The sequence below is a fragment of the Orycteropus afer genome, unplaced genomic scaffold (genome assembly GCF_000298275.1).
Source record: "Orycteropus afer afer isolate SDZICR_OR568_19922 unplaced genomic scaffold, OryAfe1.0 scaffold00024, whole genome shotgun sequence".
NCBI classification, from domain to species: Eukaryota; Metazoa; Chordata; class Mammalia; order Tubulidentata; family Orycteropodidae; genus Orycteropus; species Orycteropus afer.
Genome location: NW_006921611.1, coordinates 14,461,097 through 14,471,933, shown reverse-complemented (window position 1 = coordinate 14,471,933; position 10,837 = coordinate 14,461,097). Strand labels below are relative to the sequence as shown.

Genomic DNA, 10,837 nt, shown 5'->3' with positions numbered 1-10,837 from the left:
TTGCTCAACAAACAGATTGAGTAAATATGGTGAAAGGATACAACCCTGATGCACTCCCTTCTTGATTTTAAACCATGTAGTGTTCCCTTTTTCTGTTCGAATGACAGCCTCCTGGTCTATGTACAGGTTCCTCATGAGTACAATTAAGCATTCTGGAACTTCTCATTCTTCTCAATGTTATCCACAATTTGTTATGATCCACACAATCAATGCTTTTGCATAGTCAATAACACACAAGTAAACATCTTTCTGGTATGCTTTGTTTACAGCCAAGATCCATCTGACATCAGCAATGATATCCTTCGTTCCACTTCTCTTCTGAACCCAGCTTGCATTTCTGGAAGTTCTCTTTCAATATACTGCTGAAATCATTTTTGAATTATCTTCAGTAAGATTTTACTTGCATGCAACATTAATGATATTGTTTGATAATTTCTGCATTCTGTGGGATCACCTTTCTTTGGAATGGGTACAAATATGGATCTCTTCCAGTCAGTTGGCCAGGAAGCTGTCTTCCAAATCTCTTGGCATATCTGAGTGAGTGCCTCCAGCGGGGCATCTGTTTGTTGAAACATCTCAATGGGTATTCTGTCAATTCCTGGAGCCTTGTTCTTCAGCCTTTCAGTGCACCTTCAATTTCTTCCTTCAGTACCACTGGTTCTTGAACATATGCCACCTCCTGAAATGGATGAAGATCGACCAGTTCTTTTTGATACAGTAACTCTCTGTATTCCTTTCACCTTCTTTTGATGCTTTCTGCATCATTCAATATTTTGCCCATAAAATCCTTCAATATTGCAACTCGAGACTTACATTTTTTCCTCAGTTCTTTCAGCTTGAGAAATGCTGAGAGTGTTCTTCCCTTTTGGTTTTCTAACTCCAGGTCTTTGCACATTTCTTAATAGTAATTGGCTTTGTCTGCTCAAGGTACTCTTTGAAACCTTCTGTTCGGGTCTTTTATCTTGTCATTTCTTCCATTTGCTTTAGCTATTCTCCACCGAAGGGCATGTTTCATAGTCTTTTCTGACATCCACTTTGGTATTTTCATCCTTTCTCATATTTTTAATGACCTCTTGCTTTCTTCATGGATGATGTTCTTGATGTCATCCCACAATTTCTCTGGTTTTTGGTCAATGGTGTTCAATGCATCAAATCTATTCTTTAGACGGTCTCTAAATTCAGGAGGAATATATTCATGGTCATATTTTGGCTCTTGTGAACTTGTTTTAATTGTCTTCAACTTCAAGTTGAACTTGTATATGAGCAGTTGATGGTCTGTTCCACAATCCGCTCCTGGCCTGGTTTTGGCTGAAGATATTGAGCTTTTCCATCACCTCTTGCCACAGATGTAGTCAGTCTGATTCCTGTGTATTCCATCTGGCAAAGTCCACTTGTATAGCTGCCATTTGTGTTGTTGAAAAAAGGTATTTGCTATGAATAAGTCATTGATGTTGCCAAATTCTATCATGCGATCTCCAGCATTATTTCTGTCACCAAGGCCAAATTTTCCAACTACTGGTGATTCTTCTTCGTTTCCAACTTTTGCGTTCCAATCACCAGTGATAAGCAACACATCTTGATTGCATGTTTGGTCAATTTCAGACTGCAGAAATTGATAAAAATCTTCAATTTCCTCATCTTTGGCTTTGGTGGTTGGTGAATAAATTCGAAAAATAGTCATATTAATGGGTCTTCTTTGTGGATGTATGGATATTATCCTATCACTGACAACATTGCACTTCAGGACAGATCTTGAAACATCCTTTGTGATGATGAATGCCATGCCATTCCTCTTCAGTTTGTCATTCCTGGCATAGTTAATCATATGGCATATCTGAGTGAGTGCCTCCAGTGGGGCATCTGTTTGTTGAAACATCTCAATGGATATTCTGTCCCAAAACCGGTCCATTTCAGCTCACTAATGCCTAGGATATGAATCTTTATGTGTTCCATTTCATTTTTGACAACTTCCAATTTTCCTAGATTCATACTTTGTACATTCCATGTTCCAATTATTAATGGATGTTTGCAGCTGTTTCTCCTCAATTTGAGTCGTGCCATGTCAGCACATGGAGGTTCTGAAAGACTTACTTTATCTATATCATTAAGGTTGGTTCTACTTACTAAGTAAGAAAGATAAATCAATAAATATATTGTGCTGTGATAAGGGCTGCAACAGAATACTCAAAAAGGATATATCTAATTCAGAAAGGGGTGTTGTTCTTGTTATTAGGCGATTTCAAGTCAGCTCTGACTGAGAGCAACCTTATATACAACAGAACAAAACAATGCCCAGTCCTGTGCCATCATCACAATTATTGCCATACTTGAACCCATCGTTACAGCCACTGTGTCAATCCATCTCATTGAGGATCTTCCTCTTTTTCGCTGACCTTCTACTTTACCAAGCCTGATATCCTTCTCAAGGAACTGGTCCCTTCTGACAACATGACCAAAGAGAGATGAACTCTGGTCATTCTCACTTCTAAGCAGCATTCTGGCTGTACTTCCTCCAAGACAGATTTGTTAATTCTTCTGGCAGCTCAGGGTACATATTCATTGCCAATACCACAATTTGAATACATCAATTCTTCTGTGATCTTCCTTATTAGCTGTCCAGCTCTCACATGCATATGAGGAGTATGAAAATACCATGGCTTTGGTCAAGCACAACTTAAGTGTTCAAAGTGACATCTTTGCTCTTTAATACTTTAAAGAGATCTTTTGCAACAGATCTGCCAGTGCAATATGTCATTTAATTTCTTGACTGCTGCTTCCATGGGCATTGATTATGGATCCAAGTAAAATGGACTCCTTCAGAACTTCCATCTTTTCTCTGATTATCATGACACTGCTTATTGGTCCAGTTGTGAGGATTTTTGTTTTCTTTAGGTTGGAATGTAATCCATACTGAAGGTTGTAGTCTTTGATCTTCATCAGTAAGTGCTTCAAGTCTCCTTCACTTTTAACAAGCAAGGTTGTGTCATCTTCATACTGCAGGCTGTTAATGATTCTTTTCTCAATCATGGTGTCACATTCTTCTTCACGTAGTCCAGTTTCTCAAATTATTGGCTCCGTATACAGATTGCGTAAGTAAGGTAAAAGGATATACCCATGCCTTACAACTTTCCTGATTTTAAACCATACTCTTTGATCTGTTGGAACCACTGCCTCTTGGTCTAGGTACAGGTTCTATATGAGCACAATTAAGTGCTCTGGAATTCCCATTCTTTGCAATGTTATTCGTAATTTGTTATGATCCTCAGTCAAATTTCTTTGCATAGTTAAGAAAACACAAGTAAACACCTTTCTGGTATTCTTTGCTTTCAGCCAACACCCATCTGACATCAGCAATGATATCCCTCATTCCACACCCTCTCTGAATCTGGCTTGAATTTCTGCCATTTCCCTGTCAATATACTGCTAAAACCATTTTTAGTTATCTATAGCAAAATTTCACTTTGTGTGAGTTTAATGATACTGTTGATAATTTCTGCATCCCGTTGGATCACCTTTCTTTAGAATGGTCACAGATAAGGATCTCTTCCAGCCCATTAGCCAGGAAGCTTTCTTCCAAATTTCTTGGCATAAATGAGTGGGCACCTCCAGTGTGCATCTATTTGTTGAAACATCTCAGTGGCTATTCTGTCAACTCCTGGAGTCTTGTTTTCATTTGTTCTTGGTCATATGCTACCTCCTGAACTAGATGAACATTAACCAATTCTCTTTGACACAGTGACTCTGTACCATCTATTTTAATGCTTCCTGCATCATTCAATGTTTTGCCTTTAGAATCCTTCAGTATTGCAACTTGAGGCTTGAATTTTTAACTCTGTTCTTTCAGCTTGAGAAATGCTAAGTGTGTTCTTCCCTTTTGATTTTCTAACTCTAATCTAGGTCTTTGTACATTTCACTATAATATTTTATCTTTTCAAGCTGCCCTTTTTACCTTTTGTTTAGCTCTTTTACATAATCTTTTATTTCATTTGTTTTAGTTATTCTCCATTTAGAAGCAAGTTTCAGAGGCTATTCTCACATTCATTTTGTTCTTTTCATCCTTTCCTCTGTTTTTAATGACCTCCTTTCTTCATGTATGATGTCCTTGATTTCACCCCACAATCCATCTGGTCTTTGGTCACTGGTGGTCAATGCATTAAATCTATTCTTCAGATGGTCTCTAAATTCAAGTGGGATATATACTCAAGGTTGTAGCTTTTTTTTTTAATTGTGATTTGGCTGAACGTTTACAGAGTGTATCTTGGCTCTTGTGGACTTGTTTTAATTTTTCTTCAGCTTCTACTTAAACTTGCATATGAGCAAGTGATGGTCCGTTCCACAATCAGTCCTGGGTCTTGTTGTGACTGATGGTCAGAGGATGGTAGAAGGGAGTAAAAATATTTTCTTCCAGACTTTTTCCTTTTCTCATTGCTACATTTTAGTCCTAATCATAACACAGCATCATTTCTGAAATAAAAATTCAGGTATCTCACTCTGAAGACAATCTTCCCTCATTCTAGACCTCTCATTTAATGATATCTAGCCACTCCACAGAAGGAAGACAGGGCAATCTACTTCCATAAAGATTTACCGCCTTGGAAACCTAATGGGGGTCACCACTATGAGTCTGAATCAACTCAAGGGTGGTGGGTTTTTTTTTTTCCCCCCAGTGAGTCTGTTCCTCAACTTTCCTGAGGCTTGCCAGGCACCACAGCTTTCCATTTCTCACTGTTTTTCAGTCATAACCTGTAATTCTTACATTCACTTTATTTTCTACTTTGCTTAGACTGTATAGTAAACACTTATTGGTTTTGCCCATCTAAAGTTTACTTCTCACTCTTCTACTAACAACATCTTGATCCTGAATTTCGAGAAAATTTCCTCTCTACTTAAGGAGTATATGATTCATAATTCCTTTAATCTATTTGATTTAGCCTAGAATTAATATCTAGCTTAGATTTCATGACCTATTACTTTGATGACTTCTGCCAATATTATCAACTCTCTACTTACCTCATTACTTTTCCATGGTAAAACTCAATTCAAGATCAATCCAACTATCTGCCTCTTCAGACCATAAAACCAATTGAGAGAGTAAAAAAATACTAAAATCAAACTGATGTCACTATTAATATGTATTTTTCAATTTCAAACTGGGCCTTTGTTCTGGTTACTTAGTGCCACTCTGACAGGAATATACCACAAATAGGATGGCTTGATGAAACAGGAGTTTATTCTCTTACAGTTTAGAGGCTTTAAGTCTGAGTTCAAAGTGCCAGGCTCCAGGGGCTGGATGAAAGCCCCTCAACCTTTTGGGCTTTAACTCTGCCTCTTGCTCCCAGCCCACTAAAGCTAGAGGCATCTCTTCACTCATGCAGCTTACTGGCTGCTAACAAGCCCAAGGCTAACAAATAAAATGGCACAGTCCTGATGTTACCAAACCACATGGCAGGCCATTGATTCAAGTCCACGGATCAGAAGAGCATGGCAGGCTGTGAACAACAACTTGGCTACATGCAGGGTCCAAGTGTGCCATGAGCTAGAGATCATTCCCAAAGCTATTTCTTATATACAGGAAGCAGACCACATACCCAAAGGCAGCTACTCAGCTGCTCACAGTAGATTCCACCATGGAGTTGATTACCAGTCTCATCATGGGGAATAACTGCCACCAGTTGCCCAGCTACTCAATCAGGCCTAGCCAAGTTGACACACAAACTTAACCACAAAAGCCTTCAAATCTCCTTGAAGAGTACAGTTATGCAGAATTACTTAGAAGTCTCTTAGTCTCTTAGAAGAGTCTCTTCTCTTAGAAGTCTCTTTAGCAATTATTCTCATTCAAATATCATTCCTCCATTTCTTCATCAGAAAATCTTGCCCCACAGTAAGAATTTCTCCAATTTCTTATGCCCTAACCTACAAAATTAACAACATACATTTCCATCCTGTCCTGCTTCATTTCTCTTACAACCTAAGGGTCACTCTTCCTGTTCCAGGCTAATCTCTTCATTTGTGCTCTCAGTCTAGTTTCTTCTCACCTGCCCAGGGACCCTGTTCCATTTATTATCAATCCTCTTATTTAACTATATCTCAATCTCTACCCTTCTTTCTTATAGCTTCTTCCTGTTGTTGTTGTTACGTGCTGTTGAGTCATCTTCAACTCATAGCAACCCCTCCTTGGGTTTCCAAGGCGGTATTCTCTACAGAAGTAGATTGCCCGATCTTCCTTCCGAGGAGTGTCTGGTGGGTTGGAACCGCCAGCCTTCTGGTTAGCAGTCATGTGCCTTAGGCATTACTCCACCAGAGCTCCTATGGTTTCTTCCTATTAGCATTTAAGTAGTTAAGACTATCATCTACTTGAACAGATATTTATCCAAATAAGACATACAAACGGCCAACAAGTACATGAAAAGATGCTCAACATCATTAGTCAGGGAAATGTAAATGAAAATCACAATGAGATACCACTTCACACCCACTACACTGGCTATAATTTTTCAAAAAGAAAAGTAATAAGCATTGCAAGGATGTAGAGAAACTGGAAAGCTCATTCACTGTGAGTGAGAATGTAAAATAGTATAGTCGCTGTGGTAAATAGACTGGTGATTCCTCAGTAAGTTAAACACAGAGGTTTTATATGGACATGGCAATTCTACTCCTTTTGAAAATATACTCAAAGGTACATATTCAAAATAAGTGAAAACAGGTGTTCAAACAAAAACTTGTACACAGATGTTCATAGAAGCACTATCTACAATAGCTAAAAGGGGGAAATAACCCAAATGTTCTTCAACTGCAGAATGGAAAAACAAACTGTGGTTTATTTCTGGGCCTCCATACCAGCCCAGAACCACGTAAGAAGAAATTAAACTTACATCTTGCTTGGGTGACTATCATTTTGATATTTTAACAATCAAAGATAAACCTGATCTTAAATGATACAAAAGAGTACATAATGTTTTTAAAAGATACATCTATTTATACTTCTATCATCAATATTGATTTATAAACTGATCTTTGAAAAAGCTTTGTTCTGAAAGAATTTAAAAAAATATTTTAATTCACATTATCAATTTTTACATTTGACTTTTGTATTTTCTTTCTCTGTTGGTTGTGTATTCATGTTTTATATGCAATTTTCTATTTCCTTCTGTTGCTTTTATGATTAAAAATGTTACCTACCTGAGATTACCTACCTATTAATCTATTTTTATTTTTATAGCTTTATGTTCTACATTTAATATAATAATTCACTTACATATTGGTTTGGGTATGACAGAACTGAAGAGCCATTTTCTGCCAAACAGGAAACCAATAGTTATAAGAATAGTTGTAAGACTTTGTGATATATTGCCTCATAATAGTGTGAGGCAGACTACTGGTTTAAGACAGATATTATTTATAATGGTTTTAGGCATTAGTCTACTATTTCTAGTTCACTAATTTTTTAAAATTAGGACTAATTATTGAACATCTATCCTATAAGGAAGACTTAAGAAGAACTGATCCCTCTGAATTATGGAATTGGTGAAGAATATTGACCGTCAGAAGGATGAATAAATCTGTCTTGGAAGATGTATAGTCAGAATGCTCTTTAGAAGTGAGGATGGTGAGACTTCATCTCATGTACTCTGGACACGTTATCAGGTGGGATCAGTCCCTGGAGAAGGACATAATGCTTGGTGAAGTAGAGGGGCAGTGAAAAACAGGAAGACCCACAACAACACAGGGGCTGCAACAATACGCAAACACAGCAAAGACTGTTAGGATGACGCATGAACAGGCAGTGTTTTGTTCTGTTGTACGCAGGGTTGCTATGAGTCAGAACCAACTCAATGGCACCTAACAATAACTGTAAGATAAGTGGTTAAGATTTAAATAAAAATGAGAAATTTAAGTAAGTATAATTTTAAAAATAATAATTTAAAACCCTATAATGTAAGTTTAAAGAAAAAATTAGGTAAAAATGAGTAGTAGAATCATTTTAAAATTTCTACTTCTATTATTTAAACTCACGTTTGCTCCTTTAATTTTTCACAAACTTTGAGTACAAAAAGGTTTTACTTACCTCTTGAATGGCTGTCATGACAACATGTTGAACTGATTCTTCCATCATCATAATGGCTTGGATATACTCTGTAAACAAGAACAATCTGGAATGTCACTGTTCAAGTTAAAGACAGTCAAGGGAGTAAACGCTAACACTTCACAAATTCTTGTAATTTTTGTGTTTTGAGTCCTACTAGGAATATCTTATATTTGGTTAATTCTATGTGCTATAGGTAAAGTACAGGCTGAAAATCACATTACTTGTCTTTCCTTACAAGAATCTCCTCCCCTTCATTATTCTTTATCAATTAAGTGAAGGCTACAGCTAAAGGTTACAGTAACACATTATCAGCTTGTATGTCGATGTAAAAAAAAAAAAAGAGATAGCAACTAAAAATGTCTTTCACATTATTCTTTTCTACGTTTTGAAAAACAAACCCTCCAGCCACTCTTTTCAAGAAAGATGGGGCCATCTACTTCTGTAATGATTTACTACCTCAGAAACCCAACGGGGGCTGCTATGAGTCAGGATTGACTTGATGGCAGTAAGTCTGGTTTATGTATTAAAAAGTCTGAAATCTTTGCTTTATTCTTATGTGGCATTAAAGGATTGAAGTGCATGTAATTTCTACTGTAATATTTCTTACTACAGAAAAGAAAAAACTTAATGAATCTGATAGCTGTTTAGAATAAATAATTAAGATGAGGTTAAGATAAAAGTTGATATCATTGTCAAATGAGTATTGTAAAATCCTGGGCTTTTCTCCAACAAGCTAATGCAACAATTTCATCAATCTCAGCCTCCTCACACTTTCAGTTGTTAGATGTGACAAAGCTGAAAATATGATTTCTTGCCTTCTAAAAAATTTTAGGTTCAGTTTCCAGTATTTTCAAATCCAACAACGGATGACAAAAGTGGCATTAAATATAAAAACCAATAAGCCCGCCAGATTTCAACTAACTTGTTGCTGTTGTTAGGTGCCATCATGTTGTCTCCAACTCATAGCGACCTCATGTACAACAGAACGAAACAATGCCCAGTCCTGTGCCAGCCTCACAATCCCTGCTATACTTGAGCCCATCACTGCAGCCACTGTGTCAATCCATCTTGTTGAGGGCTTTCCCCTTTTTCATTGACCTTCCACCTTACCAAGCATGATGTCCTTCTCCAAGGAATGGTCCCTTCTGACAACATGACCAAAGTAGGTCAGGCGAAGTCTGGCCTGAGAATTCTCACTTCCAAGGAGCACTCCAGCTGCACTTCTTCTAAGACAGATTTGTTAGCTCTTTCAGCAGTCTATAGTACTTTCAGTATTCTTTGCCACCATCACAACTCAAAAGCATCAACTCTTCTTCAGTCTTCCTAATTCATGTCCAGCTCTCACATGCATATGAGGTGACTGAAAATACCAAAATACCATGGCTTGGGTCAGGCACACCTTAGTCTTCAAGTAGACATCTTTGCTCTTCAGAACTTGAAAGAGGTCTTTTGCAGCAGATATGCCCAATGCAATATGTCACCTGATGTCCTGACTGCTGCTTCCATTGGTGGTGATTGTAGAACTAAGTAATATAAAGTCCTTGACAACTTCAATCTTTTCTCCATTTATTGTGATGCTGCTTATTGGTCCAGTTGTGAGGATTTCTGTTTTCTTTATATTAAGATGTAATCCATACTGCAGACTGTAGTCTTCAATCTTCATCAGTAAGTGCTTCAAGTCATCCTCACTTTCAGCAAGCAAAGCTGTGTCGTCTGCGTATTGCAGGTTGTTAATGAGCCTGCCTCGAATCCTGATGCCATGTTCTTCTTCATACAGTCCAGGTTCTTGGATTATTGGCTCAGCATACCAATTGAGTAAGTATGGTGAAAGGATACAACCCTGACACACTCCCTTCCTGATATTAAACCATGCAGGATAACCTTTTTATGTTCTAATGACAGCCTCCTGGTCTATGTACAAGTTCCTCATGAGTACAATTAAGTGTTCTGGAATTCCCATTCTTATCAATGTTATTCATAATTTGTTATGATCCACACAATTGAATGCTTCTGCACAGTCAATAAAACACAAGTAAATATCTTTTTGGTATTCCTTGCTTTCAGCCAAGATCCATCTGATATAAGCAATGATATCCCCCTTGTTCCACGTCCTCTTCTGAATCCAGCCTGCATTTCTGGAAGTTCTCTGTCAATATACTGCTGCAAGTGTTTTAGAATTATTTTCAATAAGATTTTACTCACATGTGATATTCATAATATTGTTTGCTAATTTCCACATTCTGTGGGATCACCTTTCTTTAGAATGAGTATATATATGGATCTCTTCCAGTCAATTGGCTAAGTAGCTGTCTTCCAAATATCTTGGCATAGCCAAGTGAGTGCCTCCAGAGGGACATACATTTGTTAAACCATCTCAATGGGTATTCCATCATTTCCTGGAGCCTTTTTCTTTGCCAATTTCTTCAGTGCAGCTTCAATTTCTTCCTTCAATACTATTGGTTCTTGATCATGTGCCACCTCCTGAAATGGATGAACATCAACCAATTCTTTTTGGTACAGTGACTCCATGTATTCCTTCCATCTTTTTTTGATGTTTCCTGCATCATTCAATGTTTTGGCCATAGAATCTTTCAAGATTCCAATGTGAGGCTGAAGTTCTTTCTTCAGTTCTTTCAGCTTGAGATATGTTGAGTGTGTTCTTCCCTTTTGGTTTTCTAACTCCAGTCTTTGCACATTTCATTACAGTAATTGGCTTTGTCTGCTCGAGCTGCTCTTTGAAATCTTCTGTTC

The 10,837-nt window shown here is 37.5% G+C and overlaps 1 protein-coding gene across 1 annotated transcript in view; it reads right to left on the bottom strand.

Annotated features, from left to right (window-relative positions):
* The window catches only part of HOOK3 (hook microtubule tethering protein 3), a 175,824-nt gene that overhangs the window by 104,858 nt on the left and 60,129 nt on the right, over positions 1 to 10,837 (bottom strand). The window contains exon 6 of the mRNA XM_042783660.1: positions 8,066 to 8,133. Within this exon, the coding sequence (XP_042639594.1) occupies positions 8,066 to 8,133 (68 nt within the window). The remainder of the gene's footprint in view (positions 1 to 8,065; positions 8,134 to 10,837) is intronic.